Below are 20,447 nucleotides of genomic sequence, written 5' to 3'. Positions count from 1 at the left end.
GTTTTTGGAGCCTACAAAATCCCGCCGCCCTTGCAGCACCTTCTGTTCCTTTGTCTGTGTCCTTCGCATTTATTTATTTCCCTTGAAACCTCGTTGATTTTCAATTGTTGCGCCTATTCCCTCCTATATTTCTCTTCTTTTCTCTCGCTGTCGAATTTCGGCTCTATAAATTTGAGTCAATATTTTTGCGGTGCTAATCTCTTCCAGTTCAACTTTAAAGCCTCCCAACACAGTAACTCTATAAAATATTCTCGTATGCATGATTAACGATTGTAACCTTAAAGTAGTATAGAAATTCTGTTAAGACTCATATATTTGCCGTTAATTATTCGTTCGCTTCCTTTAGTTATAGATAAATAACGGCAACATATATAACTTTATGCACATGTAGAAACTAGTATCAATTATAAATTCACACTAATCTTCCAATCGCTATGTAATCCGTTGTTCACCTATATATTCCTTCATTATACAATTAATTTAATTACCATACCTACTTACCACCATATTAAAACTGTAATTTTGTAACTGTTTTTATTTTTAAGCTATTGACTTTAATCCTTTCTTTTGGTTAAGTTTTTAAATGTTTTCCTTCAACTGCTATTTTTGTAAATATAGCTTCAAATTATGTCTTCTGTCCAGTTCACCGATATGCTTGCTTTGCAAAAGCAATGCACGGTTCCCCGGGTTTAACTCCCTTATTTAGCACAATTTATTTAAACTTTAATGCATTTTTCATAACAGGTGAACTACCAGAGGTTCAGAAAGACTATGAAATAAACATTATTCATGAAGAGCCCGTCGAGGAAGATCAACCCCAAAAGATTTTAGAGGTTCGAGTTATCGATGAAGTCGCAGAGGTCGAAGAATCACAGCCCATTGTGGAAGAGGTTGAAGAGGAGGAAGAACAGCCCGTTACAGAAGGAACTGTTGAGGACGTTACCAAGCCCAAGACTAAAAAGAAGAAGATTGTCAAAAAGAAGACGGATGACCATGACGAACTCATCAAAAAGATGTTGGAGCAGGAAATCGAGAAGACGGAATTGGAGAAATACGAGAAAATTGAATTCGATGTTCCCAAGAAACTCAAACCGGAATTCGCCACTCTTGAGCCAATAAAAATCGAGCGCAAGGAACAAAAACCGACAAAGGTAACAATTGTCGAGGCTGCTGATGTCCCCAAAACCGTTAAGCTTAAGCCCGGTAAACGTAAGGAGAAACCAGCCGAGGAGCAGACTGTTCAACTGCCCAAGTTCAGACTCAAGGCCCGTATGGCCATGGTTGAATACCCTCCGGCTCCGCAAATTCCGAAGATAACTGATATTGGAGCCATTAAAGATAACGGTGAACTATCTCGTAATATTGAAGAGGCTGAAGAAGTCCTAAAGTTCAAGCCGCGTAAGACTAAGAAAATAAAGAAAATCAAGGATGATTTAGAAAAGGTGGAACTTGAAAAGTATGAAAAATACGTCAGTAGTGAAGAAGAGCCGGAGGAAAAGGCGCCTTATAAGAAACCTGAAAAGGCACCAAAGCCAGAGGAAAAACAAGAGGAAGTAAAGCTCAAACTGGGCAAGGGTAAGAAAAAACCAAAGGAGGAAGACGAGCCCGAAAATGTTACTCTCAAAAAGATTCCGCAAAAGCCACAAGAACTCGAAGAAGAAGTTGCTCTGAAACCTAAACCAAAGGAGGTGGTTGTTGTTGAAGAACAACCAAAGGAACCCAAGGAAGGAGAGTTTGTTGTAGAGCCATTCGAGCCATCTGAATTCGATAGTCCTGAATATGTGCCCGAGGAGCTAGAGCGAATTGAACATCCAGAGAAGCCCGATAAACCCAAAAAGCCAACTAAGACAAAATACAAACCTAAAGATAAGTCAAAGCCCGAACCGGAAACAATTATTTCGGAGATCGTTCCAGGGGTACCAAAGGAGGAAGAGGAAATACCCGAAATGGAAGTAAAGTTCCGCAAGCCCCAGGGAGACGCTCCAGAAGAGACGGACTCAAAAATAAAGCTAAGTCCCGTCCCTCAGACTCCTAAGGCCGAAGAACCCATCCAGCAAGCACTCGTTAAGCCAAAGGAAGAGGAACCCAAGCCTGAAGAAATTCCAGAGAAATCAGAGGATGAGGAAAAGAAGCCAAAGAAATCAAAGCCTAAAAAGGTGCAACCAAAGGAGGAAGACATTTCTGTGCAGAAACCAGAAGAGTTCGAGGTTTTAGTGAAAGAAGAGGAAGCTCCAGTGGAGAAAGTCGTCGAAACCGAAAAGCCAGAGGAAGTGAAGGTGAAACAGAAGAAGCCTAAGGAAACACCTGTTTCGGAAGTCGTCGTCTCTGAAGAAGTGCCGGAACCTAAAGAAGTGCCCGAGGAGATACCAGTGGAGTACAAGATAACAACCACAGTTTTGGAGCCAGAGGAGGCACCAAAGGAGCATCAAGTCCGAGTCATTGATTTCGATGAGCGTCGAGAAACTACCGAAGAAGTAATTGAAGAAAAGGTGGTGACGCGCAAGAAGAAACCTAAGCCACAGCAGCCGGAAGAGTTTGAAGTCACTTTGAAGGAGCCGAAGGAAGTAGAAGTAGAGCCCGAAGAAGTTTCTGCTGAAATCTCGCTGCCAGCTGAGCAACCTGAACAGAAGCCAGAAGAGTTTGAGGTTGAACTTAAACTGACTGAGTCTACCCCGGAAGAGCCGGTTGAACAGAAAGTCTTAGTCAAAGAAAAGAGCAAGAAAAAACCTGTAAAAGAAGTGAAGGAGGATAAGATTGTTGTCGTGGAAGAAGAAGAAAAAGCCCAACCAGTTGAGGAGGCAGTTGTGGAGGTCGAGAAACAGGAAGAAAAGAAGAAGATGAAGAAGCCGAAGTCCTATGAGTTCAAGATCACTGAAACCGAAGCTGTTGAAGAGAAGCCAGCCGAAAATGTAGAGGAAACTCTTGAAGAAATACCGGAGGTCGTAGAGGAAAGGATTGTCGAGAAGTTTGATTCTTATGAAATCACTCTTAAGGAAACTGAAGCAGAAAAGGTGGTGCCAGTCGAAGAACAGCTCGAGGAAGAAGCTCCTGAAGAGATTGTTTTCAAGAAAAAGCCCAAGGAACCTGAAACAGTTGAGGCCGAGTTTGTAATAACTGAACCAAAGGTCACAGAAGAAACGACTGTGGAAACTGCAATCAAACAGAAGAAGACCAAAAAGCCGAAGAAAACCGAAGAAGAAGCTCAGTTAGAAATTAAGGTTGTCGAATCCGAAGCCCCTGTTCCCGAAGAAGTGTTGATTGAAGCTCCTAAGAGTGATATTGTAAAGAAGGAAGAAGTTGTTGTGGAAGAAAAGCCAGAGGAGTTCAAAATTCGAATTTCGGAAACTGGAGCTAAGCCCGAAGAACCAAGTGAGGCACAGTTTACTGTTAAGAAACGCAAGCCTTCAGTTACTTTCGCCGACGAGCCCGCAACTGAAATCATTCTTAAGGAAAGCAAACCCATTGAAGAAGTTACTGAGGAAGCTCAAATCAAGACCAAAAAGCCAAAGAAGAAGGTCAAGGAAGTGGAAGCTGAGGAATTAAGGATTCAGATAACCGAGGAGATTCCGCAAGAAGTTCCCATAGTTGAGGAAATCGAGGAGGAAGAGGTGATCACTAAAGTCAAGGAAGAAGAACCGTTGGTTCAAGAGAGGACTTATACAATTGGCATCAAAGAAACGGAGCCAGAGAAACCTGCAGAAGTGATTGTCGAAGAAGAGCCGGTGGTAACTGAACCAATTGTGGCAGAGCCGCAACCAGAAATCTTCGAAGAACATAAGGTTAGAGTCATTGAGGAAACTCCCCGTGAACTGGTTGAGGAAGTCATCGAAGAGGAGGTCAAGGTTATTCGCAAGAAGAAGCCAAAGCCAACAATTAAGGAGGAACCCGAGGCGGAAGTTACTGTCTCTGCTCCCAAGCCTGTTGATGAAGTGGAAGCTACGACCAGTATTGCCGTTGTTCCAGAACAACCGACCGAGGAGGAGGCCGCTGATCTCAAGATCACAATCATTGAAGAAGTGGCACCACCACAAGAACTTGTCCAAGAGATTGAAGAAATTGAAGTCGTCGAGGAACCAAAGGTCCCAGAAGAAAAACCTGAGGACTTCAGTTTTGCCATAAAGGAGACAGAAAAGGAAACCACTGTAGAAGAGCTGCCGGAAGAACAGGTCACGATCCAAAAGAAAAAAAAGAAGGCACCAGTAGCCGAGGTAATCGAAGAGCCTGAAGCTGAGTTCTTAGTTAAGCCGAAGCAGCCAGTACAAGAAGTTACCGAGGAAGCCAAGATCAAGAAGAAGTCTAAAAAACCTTTAAAGGAAGAAGAGGCAGCTGCAGAACTTAAGGTAACTATCACCGAGGAAGTTCCGGCAGAGACAGAAGTTCATGAAATCATTGAGGAAGTTGAAGAAGTCGTGGAAGAAATTCCCACTGAGTATAAGATTGGCGTTAAGGAAACTCAGCCGGAAGTTGTAGAGGAAGAAGAAGTCATCTTACCGAAAAAGAAACCGAAGGCTGTTCCCGTTGTTGAAGAACCCGAAGCCGAAGTAACTCTGAAACCAAAGCTAAAGGTCGAAGAAGTTCAGGAAGAAGCTAAGATTGTTAAGAAGAAGCCAAAGAAGCCTGTCGAAGAGGTAGCAGCTGAGGAGCTTACGGTCAAGGTTGAGGAAGAAATTATCCCTGAGCCAATCGTGAAAGAAGAGGTGATCGAAGAAGTCCAGATCAAAAAGAAACCAGAAAAGCCTGAGCCAGAGGACATTGTCGATGCAGCGGTTGTGAAACTAAGGAAACCAGAGCCAGCAGAGGCAGAGGAAGTGGTGGCTGAAGTCACCCTGAAACCCAAGGCCCCCAAGGAGGTTACCGAAGAGGAATTCTCTGTTGATGTTAAGCTGCCGGTAGAGAAAAAGGTTACTGAGGAAACTTCTGACCAAACTGTACAGCTCAAGAAGAAGAAGAAGCCACAGAAACCAGTGGAGGAGGCTGCGGATGAGCTAAAGCTCCAGCAAACTGTTGTCGAAGAAAGGCCCGTGGAAATTGAAGAAGAAGAGATCGTTGAAGAAGCTGTTGTTATTCGCAAGAAGCCAAAGAAGCCATTCGAGCCATCGGTTGAAGATCTCGAAGAAACTGAGTTCAGTCTTTCCTTCAAAAAGCCCCACACTATTAACGAGGGCGTGGAGGAGGCTGCAACAGTGCTGAAAAAACGACCAGTCAAGCCCACCACTCTCGATGAAGCTGCGGCTGAGCTTTCCATTAAGCGTCAAGAAGAAGAATACGAAGAGGGCGATGATGTCGAAGAGTTCGTCGTCAGTCAGCCAAGAAAGCCAAAGCCTTTGCAGATCACAGAAGAAGATGAGGAGGCCTATACGGTGAAGAAACTTAAGCGTCGCAAGCAAGTAGACATTCCCGAATACGCTGATGTTGAAAACGTCACATTCCGTGCCAGAAGTACCAAGACCAAGGAAGATGTCGATCAGGAGTTCAACATTGCCCTGGACTCTTATGCCGAGGAGGAGATTTCTATGTCTGGAAAGATTAAGCTTAAAAAGCCGATAAAGAAGACCTTCTCTGAAGCAGCCGACGAGGCCAAGATCAGGATCATTCAGGACTACGACGACGGTGAGGAGCCCATCATCGAAGAAATTCGAGACGATGAGGATACTATCGATGAAGTCGAGGAACCAGAAGAATACTTTGTTGAGGAATTACCACCAGACGAAGTGGACTTTAAGTTGAAGCCAAGGAAGCAGCCAAAGCCAGCCTATTCCGTTCAAGATGAGGAGGAAGAACAGTTCCTAATTGGCATTCGTCATCCGAAACGCGATTCGGTGACCTACGATGAGGATTCTCTAACCTTTAAGAAGAAACGTAAAGTTGTTCAACAACTTTTCAATGAAGGTAAGTCGTTTTTTGTCAGCAATAACGGTAATTTACATACAAATCAAAATGCTTTACTTTTACAAAAATAAATATCAGCTTATATGATATCAGAGTGGCAAGGTAAAAATACCCAACTTGAATGTCGGTTGCTAACGCTTAACCATTCATTGTTCACAACTTAAAACAAATAATTAAAATTATTTCGAGAGAAGATATTAATAATGTTCAATCTTTACACAGATGGAGCTTCGCTTAATATAACCAGAGAAATGAATGTTGAAGGTATGTTGTCATATTGTGAAGGACATTTTTACATATAAGTAATATATTTTTTTATACATTTTAGAATCCGACAATCAAAATGTTATGTATTCCATCTGCAATTATATTGCCGACAACGATGAGGCTATTAACCTAGTAGAGGGTGAGAAGGTAACAGTCGTTGGACGACACAGCTCTGAGTGGTGGTATGTCAAGAAGAGCATTACGGAAGAGGAAGGCTGGGTTCCAGCTCAATATCTGATGGAGCCCGAAGAATACGCGCAGTATGTGCAAAACAAATTGCATGAGAAAATTGATAAGCTGCCTGTGTTTGAACGTAAGTTATTGTCTTTACCAAAGGTAAAAAAGGAATATTTGTTAGCCTAAACACTGTTTCGTCGCCGTCTACGTTTTGTCATTAACCAATTATTTTATGTTTTGTTGTGATTGTGAACTGTTAAGGTCCTGGACCGGAAGACAAGCCCATTGCCCCGAGATTCATTGAGAAACTGCAGCCGATTCATACACCCGATGGCTACACGGTGCAATTCGAGTGCAAGGTCGAGGGAAATCCACGTCCACAGATTGCCTGGTTCCGCGAAACTGCCATTATCAAACCCTCACAGGACTTCCAAATGTTCTACGATGACGATAATGTGGCTACTCTGATTATTCGCGAGGTGTTCCCCGAGGATGCTGGCCAGTTCACAGTTGTAGCCAAGAATGCAGCTGGATTTACTTCTAGCACAACGGAACTGATTGTAGAGAGTCCACTTTCGGATCACGGATCCGATGCCACAGCCCTCTCACGTCGCAGCATGTCACGTGAATCCTCGCTGGCTGACATTTTGGAGGGCATTCCACCAACCTTCTCCAAGAAACCAAAGGCTCAGTATGTCGACGAGAACACGAATGTGATCCTTGAGTGCCGACTGGTGGCCGTGCCAGAACCGGACATTGTCTGGACTTTCAATGGTGAAGACATTGACGAGGAGGAGATTAAGAACGTTCGCATCGTTACCGAATCGGACATGCACATGTACTGCAGTGTGGTGCACATCACCAAGGTGAAGAAGTCGCAGGAGGGAACCTATGAGGTGATTGCCACCAATCGCGAGGGCGAGGCACGTCTGCCCATCACCCTGAAGGTACGAACCACTGACAAGGAGGCTCCGCAGATCCTGGAACCCTTGCGCAACATGGTCATACGTGAGGGCGAGAGTGTGGTATTGTCCACCCAGATAGTGGGCAACCCACCACCAAAGGTAACCTGGTACAAGGATGGCAAGCCTGTTAAGAATGCCAAGTCTGATAAGGATTTGCATACCCTAACACTGATCACACCCAAAAAGTCTGAGAAGGGTGAATACACGGTCAAGGCTGTTAATCCAATGGGTAGCGTAGAGACCACTGCTAATCTAACAATTGAAGGTAGGTTCTATGTTTCATGTTCGATTATAAAAAAGTGTTTATTTCAACAAGTACTAACTAGAATCGTTTACTTTTTTATTTAGAGCCCACAAGTGGCAATGCTGAACCACCACTCTTCGTGGAACGTTTTGAGGAGCAGAATGTGCCGCAGAAGGGCGAAATTCACTTGCCAGCCAAGGTTTCCGGCAATCCTGTGCCCGAGGTCCAATGGCTGTTCAACAACAGTCCATTGTTCCCCAGCGAGCGCATCCAGCAGATTTACGATGGCGAGAACATCGAGCTCATCATCAAGGATGCCAACCCAGAAACCGATTCGGGTGACTACAAGTGTATTGCCAGTAATCCTATAGGCAAAACATCTCATGGTGCCCGAGTGATTGTCGAGGTCGATGAAGTGACCTTCACTAAGAAACTGAAGAAGACCATCACCATTGAGGAGGTACAATCTCTTACTCTGGAGTGCGAGACCTCTCATGTGGTAACCACCAAGTGGTTCTTCAACGGAAAGGAACTCAGTGGCATGGATCACCGTGTTGTGGTTGAGGATGGCAAGACTCATAAGTTGGTCATCAGGAACACTAACCTACGTGACTCCGGAACCTACACATGCAAGGTCAAAAAGCAAGAAACTCAATCTACTGTTGAGGTTCTGCAGCGTAAGCCCGACTTTATCAAGGTGCTTGAGGACTACGAGGTAACCGAAAAGGATACCGCCATTTTGGATGTGGAACTGACAACAGAGAGCACCGAAGTTACCTGGTACAAGGACGGCGAGAAGATCACGCCAGAGAACAAGAATGTCGAGTTCATAAAGGATGGCAAGGCACGTCGCCTGGTCATCCGCGATACCACTATCCACGATGAGGGCCAGTACACTTGCAAGATTGAGGGACAGGAGTGCAGTTGTGAGCTGGTTGTCATCGAGCTACCGCCCGAGATTGTCGAGCCGCTGAAGGATGTCTCGGTGACCAAGGGTGAGAATGCCATATTCGAGGTGGAGCTCAGCAAGGGCGATGCCCTGGTCAAATGGTTCAAGAACGGCAAGGAGGTTGTGTTTAATGAGCGCATTCAGTTGGCCATCGATGGCAAGAAGCAATCGCTCCGCATTGTCAAGGCCAAGCCCGAAGATGTGGGCGAATATTCCATTCAGGTGGGCGACAAGACTTCGAAGGGCAAGCTGACAGTAGAGGAGCCCCTGGTGGACTTTGTCATTCGCCTGCCGGATGTTACGCTGGCCACCAAGACCATGGATGCCGAGTTTACGGTGCAGCTGTCCCAGCCCGATGTTGAGGTGACCTGGTGCAAGAAGGGCAAACCCATCAAGCCCAACAAGAAGCACGAGGTCTCCGTGGAGGGTACCGTTCGACGACTTGTCATCCACGATGCCAACGACGAGGATGCTGGTGAGATCAGCTGCGTGGCCGAGAACGTCACGAGCAGCACTAAGCTGTGCGTCGAGGAGCTCAAACTGCCACCCGTCATTACCTCTGACAAGGATCAGACCATCAAGGTTAAGGAGAACGACGATGCCACCTTCACTGTCAAGTACACGGGCGTACCAACGCCCGAGGCCGTTTGGACCACGCGCAAGGTTGTCATACCCAAGTCAAAGCGGACAATCCCGGCCATCGATGAGCAGTCGGCCACGCTAACCATCAAGAAGGTTGTCGACGATGACGAGGGCGAGTACACCGTCAAGCTCGTCAATCCGGTGGGCGAGGCGGAGGCCAGCCTACATCTGGTCATTATGCGTAAGTAGCACAGCTTATATGGCAGTTAATTGGTGCGGAACTGAACGAAGACCCTAATTAAATACTTAGGCAAGCCAACGGCACCTGGAACACCCCAGCCCCTGGAGATAATGCACGACTCCATTACGCTCTTCTGGAAGGCGCCGGAGGACGATGGCAAGTCGGAAATTATCGAGTACATTCTGGAGTATCACGATGTTAAGGAAGAAAAGTAAGTGGGACAAGAAAATATAGTTCGAAGTTTTAACTAAAAATTGGGGTTTTAAGCGGTACCTAGGAATTTGCAAGTAATCCTAACAACATTTCTTTAAACATAATAATAAATATTAAAATATTGTTCTTTCCGCACTAATATTATATAAATTATCTTTAAATATTAGATAATTTGTATTATTATGAACTTACTTAAAATCAGTGTTCTTTAAGAAACAATTTTAAATAATTAACAGGTTTTGACATTTAACCATAATGGTCCTTTTCTTATAATTCACGAATAGTCCGTGAACCCTATTCTTAATGTTCTCCTACCTACGGCTTATATGTTATCCTTTGAGTTGCGCAAGTACTATACAAGTGAAATCATTCATCCGCAGATGGACTGAAATTAGAAAGATCAAGGACACCACGTACACCATAAGCAAGCTGAAGATCGACACGGAGTACGTGTTCCGGTCGATCGCCGTGAACGAGGTGGGACCATCGCCCCCCTCGCCGCTGTCGCCACCCATCCGCCTGGTTCCCAAGGTCGAGAACGAGGCGCCCAGCGTGCGGGAACCCCTGCAGGATGTGGTCAGCGAACTGGACAAGGAGGTGACGCTGTCCTGCGTGTTCGGCGGCATTCCAGAGCCCAAGGTGACGTGGAAGAGGAACGGCCAGGTGTTCGAGTCGAGCAGCATTCGCTACGAGAACCGTGTGGCCAAGTACACCATTGAAAAGACAACCATTGAGACTGAAGCCACCTACACTTGCGTGGCGACCAATGAGAAGGGCTCCGTTGAGACCTCGTGCCGCCTGAAACTGCAGCAGAAACCGGTCCTCGAGGTGGAGGACAAGTATCTGACACAGAAACTGCGGACGGGCAGCACTCTCACCATTCCAGCGACGGTCCGCGGCTATCCACAACCCACTGTGACCTGGCACAAGGAGACGGTCGAGCAGAAGACCACCAAGACGGTCTCCATCGAGACCACAGAGATTACCTCCACCTACACGGTTAAGAAGGTGACCCGCGAGCACTCCGGCAAGTACAAGGTTACGGCCACCAACGAATCCGGCTCTACGTATGTGGAGTGCACGGTTCAGGTGATCGACAAGCCCAGCAGACCTCAGTCCCTGGAGATCAAGGACATCAAGAAGGACTCGATCACCTTGGAATGGACACCGCCCATCGATGATGGCGGTCTGGAGATTGACAAGTATACGTTGGAGAAGTGCGACATCCAAAACAACGTGTGGATGAAGGTCTCCGACTTTGACAAAGACATTAAATCGTATGCCGTTCAGAAACTATCCATGAATGCGCAATACATGTTCCGTGTGGTGGCTGCCAATCCAATTGGCGAATCCGAGCCTACGGAAAGTGATCCTGTGACTATAACTAAGAAGTTCGGTAAGTTGGAAATCCCATTTTTTCCTTTTCAAAAACTCCAAGGGATGTATGTATTTACTTTACTACATTAAATCCTAATGAACCCACAGAAAAACCATCGCCACCACGTGGTCCAACCACTGTGTCGGGCATGAACGACACCGTCTTCAACTTGGCTTGGGAGCCATCGGAAACTGATGGTGGCTCAAAGATTATAGAGTACATTGTGGAGATAAGGGAAGAGACTGAAACCACCTACAGAAAGGTGGGCGTAACCCTGGGCACTGTCACCAATATCCATGTGGAGAAGGTGCTCAAAAACAAGGGCTATCTGTTCCGCATCTATGCGAGAAACGAGGTTGGCACCAGCGAGGCGTACGAGACCACGGAAAAGATTGTCGTGGGACGCAAGATTAGTAAGTTTTTTAAGATGTCTTTGTATTATCACAATTGCTTATTGCTTTCGCAAAATGCTTCTTTTATTTTAATCGCTACTAATGCTTAAACATGCGCAATTCTAACCCCAAAACGACAACAGCTTATGATAATGAAGATCTAGGTACGTAAGAGGAACCAGTTATAAAAGTTTGGGGTATATGTATACTAATGGTTATTGGTTATGTTTAATACTCAGCGCCGCCATCGCCACCTCAGAACTTGAGGGCGCCGGATGTTACCAGCCGAAGTGTCACTTTGGATTGGGAGGTGCCAGCCCGCAATGGTGGATCCGAAATTACTGGTGAAAAATTACAAGTTATATAATAAGAGCTCAACTGACTAGTTGCCTCACCCACAGGCTACTGCGTGGAAAAACGTTCCTCAACATCTACCACCTGGACAAAGGTCATCACACTGGATGCCCACCAGCTGCACTACACGATTGACAATCTGAAGGAGAAGTGCGAGTACTGGTTCCGTGTGTCTGCGGAGAATGAGGTTGGACTAGGTGCACCAGCCGTCACCGAGAGCATATCGCTCAAGACACATGCTAGTACGTTAAAATGGGTAGTCCCCTTAGAAAATTCTCATACTGATTTTGGTCCTTATTTAGCCGTACCCTCACCACCGACCGCTCCACTGGAGGCGCGCGTTCTCGCCGCCAATGCCCACATATTCGAATGGGGTATACCCGAGTCAGATGGAGGTGCGCCTCTGCTCGGCTACCACATTGCTATACGTGACATGAAGAAGACCATGTGGATCGAGGTGGGTCGTGTGCCAGCTGGCGTGCAGAAGTTCCAGATTAGAGATCTGCAGGAGAACCACGAGTACATGATTCGCATATTCGCGAAGAACGAGATTGGTCTGAGTGAACCTCTGGAATCGGAGGAGCCCTACAAGGTCATGACTGCTGGTGAGTGTCGTTTAGTCGGATATATTTTCGAACTTTCTGTTTCAGTTTTGGGTAACGGTAAAGGTATATTGCAGAAATGTATACAAGTATGTATATGTGTCTTAAAGTATGCAACAGCAAACTTGGAATTAACTCCTTTTCCACTGCATACTTTTAGACAGTATATTAAAGAAATTCATATTTAAGAATTACTTGCTTGGAGTATTGCTCCATTTCATTCTCAAAAGACTTACTACCGGTGCGAATGCAACTGTGAATCTGGCTAATTGTACAATTTTTAAAGACTTATTTATACAAATTTCTCATCCACAACCAGGTCATGAGAGCCTGCCGGACGAGCCGCGCACGGAGATGAGTTCGTGCAACACCTCCTCGTGGCTGCGGGACCACAACATGGATGCGGACATCCATTCGTATGCCCGCGGCAGGCTGCTCCAACGCGACGAGTACTTCTTCCGGCTGTGGGCGGAAATGCCCAAGAGCAAAAAGAAGAAGAGCTCCAAATAGTCGGTGAACGACAACGAAACAAGAAACACTTTAGTCGTAGGTTAAGCGTATTTCAATTGTATTTTATATACGACAAAACACTGGGGCAACCCTTTGATTTTCTAGCTTTTTGTACTTTTAGACAGGAGATGACGATATGTAAGGATGGTGTGGTGTTAATGTTGCATCCCATTGTCAGCGATGCCCACGACCCCCGATCCAAGAGTGCGAGCGAAGACAAACTTAATGCTCGGGGGCGTGGGCGTGGCTCAATGTCCAGGATGGCCACCACACCATCCAATTAATGGACATAATTTTAGATTTTTCATTTGCATAGAGTTCCTTTTTTATTGTTTTACTTTTCGCCTTATTTTTGTAAGCTGTGATAAATCTATCAAAATCGAAAGCGTCAAACGAAGCAAACAAAAAATGAAACAGAATAAAAATGCCACCAGGCGGCGATCCATCGGCATCGGGCAATGGGAGCCAACGAGCCGCAGCCCTCCACCCAATCCCAATCCCAATCCCAATCCCAGCCAGCGTAACTCAATATCCTCTCGGGAGACAAAACAACAAATGGTGCAATTCGATATGAGTTATTTCTGGGGAGTGTGTTGCGAGTCGCTGGCTGCCGTTGCCTTTGTCCTGAGCTCGCCCTGGTTGAAATTTATGGCATAGGAATGTGAGGGAGAATATACTCGTGTGTCTTTAAAGTTACCAGAACTAAATAAATAAATATAATAAAATGTAACAATGAATTTTTACTGGGCCGCAGCCAATTGGGGCTTTGAAGTAAATAAATAAAATAAATTAAAGTAAATAAAAAAATGTTTGGCTTTTAAAGTGCCTTATTATTATAATTATTATTTATACAACATATAGAAAATTTCATATTTTCGGAGCTACAGTTAACTGCAGGTTAAATTAACCTGTACATAACAATTGTGTTTGTTTTTGGGTCAACTGCATATGCTTACTTATTGGCTTTTATAAATTGACCAATTTGAATCTATATAAAGCTGTGGCACATTCAACATTTCAATGAATTAAACATGAATATACCTATTAAATGCCATAAATTAGCAGACATTTTAGACGAAAGTGGTTTTAAATCAACTGTGACCCTCAAACAATGGCCAAAGTTATCAGAGCCAAATAAATAAACAAAATAAATTAAACGATGAATTTTGAATGAATTACGGCTTCAAGTGGTTTCTGGTTTGGCGGAAGCTTTCTGGCTTCATCTGAAATCCACTAATTAATTCATTAGATCTCGCCCACTGCGCACCCCTTGACTCTGCATAACTTTTGTGGAAAACTTTTCTCCGCTAAGTTATTTCCGAATTGTTAAACTTAAAGCCCAGGTCTGGAGGGGAAAAACAAAAGCTGAAACTCGCCGGTCCACATGCGTGTGTTGTCCAGGCAATGGAAACTTATCTGGTGACAGGGCACAAATGCTGCATAAACTTTCCAGCAGAGAACTGTGTGTGCGAATTTAATTAAAGTTTTTGCGGCTGCCACTAATCAAAAGATATTATCTCCGAGATGTAACTCTCTGTGCGGCTAGACGCAGTAATTTGAGCTAACTTTTTAGCCAGAATTCCAGGACTGACTGGCTGTGAGATGCGCAGAAGGCCATAAAGCTAAAGCATATTTCCGGCACTTCAAATTGCAGGGACAAACAAAGCGGCCAAGCAAACACACAGGGCGTAGTCTTTTTAGCCTGTTATTCAGTTATTGATACACTAAACGATCGGGAGAGCAGAGGAGGAACAGCCCAGAACGGAAATTTCATTTACTTGTTTGCTTTTTTCCTTCCTCGGGAGGGGGCTGCAAACTACACTCAGTTTTCCCCACGTTGTTATTTTGATAAATTGAAAGCTGCTAAGCTGCTTTTGACGCTTTAAAGGCGGTCTTCCTCCAGTATTTTGCCGGAATTTCCACACATTTTCAGCACACAAGTTGATACTTCTGCTTGTGCGACCCCATTAGTTATGGTTTATTAAGGTGGAGACGAGTCGGAGAGCTCTCTGCCGTAGTAATACAATTGTAAACTTGTAATAGAATTTGGCAAGTTCTGTTGAATGCATATAAAAACAAATTACACATCAACTTTATGGTGTGCACGTAGAAAATTGAGGACCGTTCTGGTTTTTCTTTTCCTATTTTTCTTCATTTTCTTGTCGGCCATGTCAAGGCTCGTCAAACGTGATGGCCTAGATATAAAAACAAAATCCAAAGACAGTAGAAAGTTTGCTTAATTACTTGCCAAAATAATGGAGATGAGTGGGGAAAAACAACAAAGAGATTTGCTTTCCAAATACAATTAATTATCAACTTGTGACCCTAAAGGGCCTGCTAAAACAATCCTCATATGGAATAAAGGCAGGCTACGATAGTTCCTTCAGTATTCAGATGAACATCTACTGTTCAAATTCAAATTTCGAACACAGCTAGCACAACCAAAATTTGTGATAAAATTGTTTTACTATTTCGTAAGGAAATTTTATAGAAATCTAGTACAACTATCTTATGTTCCAAAATTCGTGTATGTTTGTGCCAAATTCTGGCAAGCGTTTATTTTGTAGAATTTTAGTTAGTCAGTGCCATGGGAGCCACGAGTGTGAGGCCCTATTCGGAGGCAGAGTCCAAGGCCCTTAAGCGGTTCATGAGGAGTTTCAGGAGGCATTATGCCGGCATGGACGAAGAGGAGCTCAAAAGGTCGGGGGAAAATGCCTGGGGGAAGCTTTTGCCCCAGCAAAAGAAGCACTTTGAAGTGAGTTTTATCAGTGGATTAGTTTTCTAGACCGCAGATTTCATATAGTTCCGTATGCAGGTGAGACCCAGAGTTCTTGCCGTCAAGAGAAAATTGATTGTGAAAAGGAAACTGTCGACCAAGCAGAAGAAAGCCCTTTGCGGTATGCGTAGTCAAGCCAAGAAGGCTATGATTAGGGCCAGACGAGCTCCTCCAAATCCCATGATGAGTACCGCCTTTATAAACTTTTTGTCCGAGCACCGGAAGAAAAATGAACACTTGACCGTCAAGAAAAGGCTACAAAAAGGCGCTATGCTTTGGTCAAAGCTCACTAAGCAACAGCAAGATCAATATCGTACGGTGGTGAGTGTGTTTATCAATTTATTTATTAGTTTATTACAATTTTTTATATTTTTAAGGGCGATAAGAGGAAGAGGAAGTAGCATAAGGGCTTTTAAATCCATGGGCTATGATTAATTGGACATAGAGTACTTTTTAGAAATTAACTGCGACACCACTTTTAAATCTTGTTAATGATATCTGTTTAATAACAAGAGAAAAAGGATAATCCAATTAAATTAATATAAAGGTTTTTATTTGCATTCATTACTGGTTGATGTAATATTAAACGCTATGAAATTCCTTCGGCTGAACTATCCAGTCTAGTTCAACAAAGAAGATGCCATAAAACGTTGATTACAATGAATGTTTATTATGCCATGGTCGTAGCCCCCAATGAGTCGCTTGGCCAGACATTAGCCCTGTTAAAATATCCGCACTCATTTACGATGCGCAACACGGTCCAGCTCAGTTCGACTCGGTCCCCAAATAGCCGGCTCTATATATGTGTGTAATTGCCTGGCCAAGGAGTTTGGCCAGTATAATAAAGCCAGGAACAAGCCAAGCCGGCCCATACAGGCCACAAAATGCAGCGTCATAAAAGATATACAATAAAAAACAGACAGCTTCCGGTGCGGCTGTGCAGTGGCATCCACCGATTTCCGTTGGGCTAAAGTGAGCAAACATTTAAGGAATACACGCCATAAACGGTAGAGAATTACGGTGCCCAGTGGAATGCCACTCGCACCGAACTAAAATTCAAAGTGGATCTACACGACCATTAAGAATTCAGCTGGCGATTTTTAACGATTTAAATAACAATACAATTTCAGTTTTTTATTTCGCCCAACTATTTGCGAACGTTTGAGGAGAATCAATATGCCCGACTTTGCTGCAGGCTCCCAGCAGAGCAGCATATTGTAAATATAAAATATTTATTGCCAGATTGCACACGCAACCCACAACAGCAGTTGGTTTCATTCACCGGCACCTTCCTGCACAGAAAAGAAATGCTAAAGAAATCAATTTAATACAAACTGATTGAACTTACGTTTTAATAGGAAATTTCGCATCTCACGGACAGAAAAAATATTTGAAAATCTGTAAAGGATTTAATGTATATATATAAAACGGTGTCTTGAAAGCTATGGAATCAATTAATATCCCTAACATAGAAAGCTAAACTTATATCCTAATATTTTTCGTAGGACAATTTAATTAAATTGAGCAGAAATGCGATTCAATTAAATGAAACCCAGGACTACAAAACTTCTTTCTGTGCGGCTGATTCTTTTCAGTGGCAGATATGCAGCACACCCTGTCCATTCAGGCGCTTCCTTCCCATCGAATGCATAGCATTGAAAGCATTCGCAGCAAGAACATGCCAATTTTTCCTCACCATCCTCTTTTTCTCTGCTTGCATTTGGTGGCCACACTTTGAGGCAATTCATAACATTTACCAGAAATCCAATTTAAAATTTAATAGAGACATTTCTGTACAAATTAACAGCAAATTTCATTGCACTCTTTCGCCCGCGCTGCCATTTAAAAATCAAGAGTGCTGAAAATTAAATTTCACAAACTGTTTTCGTATGAAGAGGTGGAGGAGTAGCTGCTGCCATGTAAAGACTTTTGGTGGCTTCCGTCGGTCGGGCCACCCAAAAACTAATGAAAGTTCCCTACCCTTTAACCCCCTAACCCCTGGCCACCTCTGGAAACGTACTTCCTTCACACATCTGATGACATCGTGTGCTGAACACACACACACACTAAACCGAAAAGTCATGCAGACTTTTTGGAGGCGAAGTAATTAAAGTCAATTGCCATTCTGCCAAAATGCGCTCAACGTGGCGTATACGTAATGCGATTGGGGTAAGGCTCCTTTCCCTCTTTCCCCCTCATTTCCCCCTGTCAACAGCATTAGCTTCGTTGACTTTCCAGCTATTAGCAAACACCACAAAACTGTGTTATAATTTATTGGAATACAGTCAGTCAAAATTCAACTTGTGAAAATGTTATGGCCTTAGAACGCTGAAAATAGCTACAATCCTAAGCCTTATTTGTAATTTTGATTTCATACTTTTGTGCTACGCTCAACGATTTGGCTTTACATCCGGCAATCTAGGTGCTATCCCAAATAAAGTCGGATGTTTTATGACTTTGTAATGCCATCGTAAAAGTTATGCTTGTGGCCAAATCCGAAAAACGAAAGCCATTTGCATTTATCCGCCAGCAACTTTGTTATGTGTCTGCTCTGGAGTTTGGTTGATTAGCTCATTATAGAGTGTTTGACATTTACGAGCATATTTTTTGGCGAGTCGAGATAATGTTTGGGCACACTTTTGAATATGAATCCTCTACTCGAAAGAGATGAACAGGATGGGCTATAACTTAAAGTTGCGTATCTTGTGAAAATGATAAGATATTTATGGCTAGCTCGTAAACTATTTGGGTTTACTTTACGGCATTACTGAAGGAAATATTAAATTGTAGTTGTATTGATAAACAATATGTTCAACTCCATTGCAAACTATAAGAGTAAATAAATAATTACTGAAAATATTCTCACTTTATTTAAACTTAACGTTGATATATTCGTTCAGAGAATCGCTATCCGGAATAATATTCCTCGTATCCCAGCCACATCATACATATTTAATAGCAGTTCCTCGCCTTATTTGGTCTGACCTGTTTTTTATTGGTTAATATTTTCCATAATTCACGAAAAATCCCCGCTGAATGAGGTGAAATATTTTTTTGCGCCCGCAAGAATTTTCCATGCAAATGCCGCAGAAGTTTCTGCATCAGCTGCCATTGATATATTCTTTTTGGCCCGCAGTAATTTTTCCGCGCTTGCAACTCCGCCATCAGTCAGATGTTCCGGCCACGGTGACTTAATTTCGCTGTAAGTTCCATTGGCCTTTGCATAAATGCATTTTGATGCGGTTTGCCGGCACACGAGGGACGCTAAACAGATTTGCACCTTGCATATATAAAGTCAAATTTACAAGTTCGCTACGAAAATTGCAACGCAAAATATGCAAATGACAATGGGTGTCCTGTGTGAAAATGTTGCTGCCGAATGGGGGTCATGGCGAGCCCGAAAAAATTCCTTAAATTTTTTGAACTTGGCTACCATCTGGCTGGAAAGCAGCTGAAAATGAAGTTGTTTTCCGAAAGGAGGAGTGGGGTAAACGAAGTGGTTCTTTGGGCGGTTGTGAGACTTAATGTGGATACGTGTTGGGCATTGCCAAAGATAAGTAAATGGTGAACTTAGTTCTGCCTTCCAGCTGCACAAGTGCACTGTGCACTATGGCAATGTTTCTGTTTACGTGCTCAGCTCAGCTGCTTAAAATGCACTCCTCGGCATCGGCATACGGTGCGTATGCGTGTTGTCGCTTGCTCTGCTCGAATCGAACGTTCTAATGTTTTGCAGCACATTAAATTGCCAATATGGCTTTATTGTTCTCAGATCCCCCATCGACTCCACATCCTCTGGCAGCGATTTATGCTGTCACATTTAGTGGGTGAGTTCGGCGGAGGCAGGAGCAATTCAGCCGAGGAGCCGAGCAGCAAGTGTGAGCGGCGCCTGTGGGGCCATAACAACTATACTCACAGTCAAACATACAGTCAGCGGTAGTGCTGACAAATCAGCATTTGGCTGACATATCAGACTTATATTTGGATTTTTTTAGAGTTATTTAAGAGTTGATCTACATAATAGGCTAAGCCCTACATATCCTATATTGGCATGTCTGAAAGTTATAGTAAATTATCAATGGTTTCCTTTAGTTATAAGTATACATATTTATTAAAAATATATTAATTAACGAGGGATTTTATGTAAAAAATAGGTATGTAATAATCACATAGGATGGCCTTTCAATTTTTAATTAATTGGAATAAAAACGGGGTGCTCAAGAATTCGCGTTTCTATATTCGCTAGGATGCAACTGCTTTAATTTAAGGTTATTCACAGTAATAAGTCATGTATAGGTTTATTTAGTTTTATACTCAGTGGTTTATGGCATTCAAAGAAGTATGCGAAGAAATTGTTGGTTATGATTCTCAAGAATTCGCGTTTGCTTTTCATTTAAAAAGTATGCAGTTCTAGGAAATACTATCAAGTAACCTTTCTCTAAAATTATGTGAATGCTTTTAATTTGCAGTAAATTTGTTATTAGACAACCAAATCAGCTAGTTTTGGCCAACACTGCCTGCCGGACCCCCCCACCCTCAGCCATTCACATCGGAGCGTGTGACTCGACTGGAGTCGCTGCGTCTGCCCGAGGCTTCCATTGGCAAGACATAAAACGTGGCACTCGATGATGCCTATGGGCGACTTCGCACATCGGGTTAGACGTATATATCTATACGTACAGTTAGTGGTGGTTGGTTGCCTACGAGCATTGCCGGCCTGGCCCAAACATCACTTCACAACTGCCAAGCCGAGCACATCCGGTTTCCGTTAGTTGTGCAAGTCCGCCCCGCCCAGTGCCACGCCCCCCTGACTGCAGCACCTGTCTGTCAGTTGGGCTGATGTTACTTCAGGTAATATCATTTAGCCTTGTCCTGGGCGCACACGAATATGTTGGGAAAATATTATCTCGT

General features: G+C 43.7%; 2 protein-coding genes across 15 annotated transcripts in view; both read left to right on the top strand.

Annotated features, from left to right (window-relative positions):
- Nucleotides 1-13,496, top strand: part of sls (sallimus) — an 84,289-nt gene extending 70,793 nt beyond the window's left edge. For 11 of the 13 annotated variants that reach the window (XM_070996030.1, XM_065864820.2, XM_065864835.2 and 8 more), the window contains 12 exons: nucleotides 745-5,889; nucleotides 6,112-6,153; nucleotides 6,218-6,469; nucleotides 6,595-7,563; nucleotides 7,647-9,314; nucleotides 9,384-9,525; nucleotides 9,908-10,923; nucleotides 11,013-11,318; nucleotides 11,537-11,641; nucleotides 11,699-11,893; nucleotides 11,954-12,256; nucleotides 12,573-13,496. In XM_070996030.1, the coding sequence (XP_070852131.1) occupies nucleotides 745-5,889; nucleotides 6,112-6,153; nucleotides 6,218-6,469; nucleotides 6,595-7,563; nucleotides 7,647-9,314; nucleotides 9,384-9,525; nucleotides 9,908-10,923; nucleotides 11,013-11,318; nucleotides 11,537-11,641; nucleotides 11,699-11,893; nucleotides 11,954-12,256; nucleotides 12,573-12,763 (10,334 nt within the window). In that variant the 3' untranslated portion in view covers nucleotides 12,764-13,496. The remainder of the gene's footprint in view (nucleotides 1-744; nucleotides 5,890-6,111; nucleotides 6,154-6,217; nucleotides 6,470-6,594; nucleotides 7,564-7,646; nucleotides 9,315-9,383; nucleotides 9,526-9,907; nucleotides 10,924-11,012; nucleotides 11,319-11,536; nucleotides 11,642-11,698; nucleotides 11,894-11,953; nucleotides 12,257-12,572) is intronic. The other 2 variants (XM_065864822.2, XM_070996039.1) reach the window with 2 other exon arrangements.
- Nucleotides 13,497-15,150: 1,654 nt separating this feature from the next.
- Nucleotides 15,151-16,089, top strand: LOC108012721 (uncharacterized). Of its 2 annotated transcripts, none has more exons than XM_017078152.4 (3): nucleotides 15,151-15,518; nucleotides 15,579-15,857; nucleotides 15,917-16,089. In XM_017078152.4, the coding sequence occupies exons 1-3, from the start codon at nucleotides 15,351-15,353 to the stop codon at nucleotides 15,938-15,940; spliced, it is 471 nt and encodes a 156-aa protein (XP_016933641.2). In that variant the 5' UTR covers nucleotides 15,151-15,350; the 3' UTR covers nucleotides 15,941-16,089. The 2 variants fall into 2 exon arrangements, with proteins under 2 accessions (XP_016933641.2, XP_016933640.2); XM_017078151.4 differs by having other exon boundaries at nucleotides 15,154-15,518; nucleotides 15,579-15,860.
- The last annotated feature ends 4,358 nt before the right edge of the window (nucleotides 16,090-20,447 follow it).

This window comes from Drosophila suzukii, chromosome 3 (assembly GCF_043229965.1).
Source record: "Drosophila suzukii chromosome 3, CBGP_Dsuzu_IsoJpt1.0, whole genome shotgun sequence".
Classification (NCBI taxonomy): Eukaryota; Metazoa; Arthropoda; class Insecta; order Diptera; family Drosophilidae; genus Drosophila; species Drosophila suzukii.
This window is presented reverse-complemented; position numbering and strand designations above follow the sequence as displayed.

What these genes read in the sequence shown, in the direction of transcription:
- LOC108012721 (XM_017078151.4), top strand. Translation starts at nt 15,351, where the DNA reads ATGGGAGCCACGAGTGTGAGGCCCTATTCGGAGGCAGAGTCCAAGGCC. An exon ending in AGCAAAAGAAGCACTTTGAA is followed by an intron (nt 15,519 to 15,578) that starts GTGAGTTTTATC and finishes TTCCGTATGCAG; the next exon opens with GTGAGACCCAGAGTTCTTGC. An exon ending in AAGATCAATATCGTACGGTG is followed by an intron (nt 15,861 to 15,916) that starts GTGAGTGTGTTT and finishes TATATTTTTAAG; the next exon opens with GGCGATAAGAGGAAGAGGAA.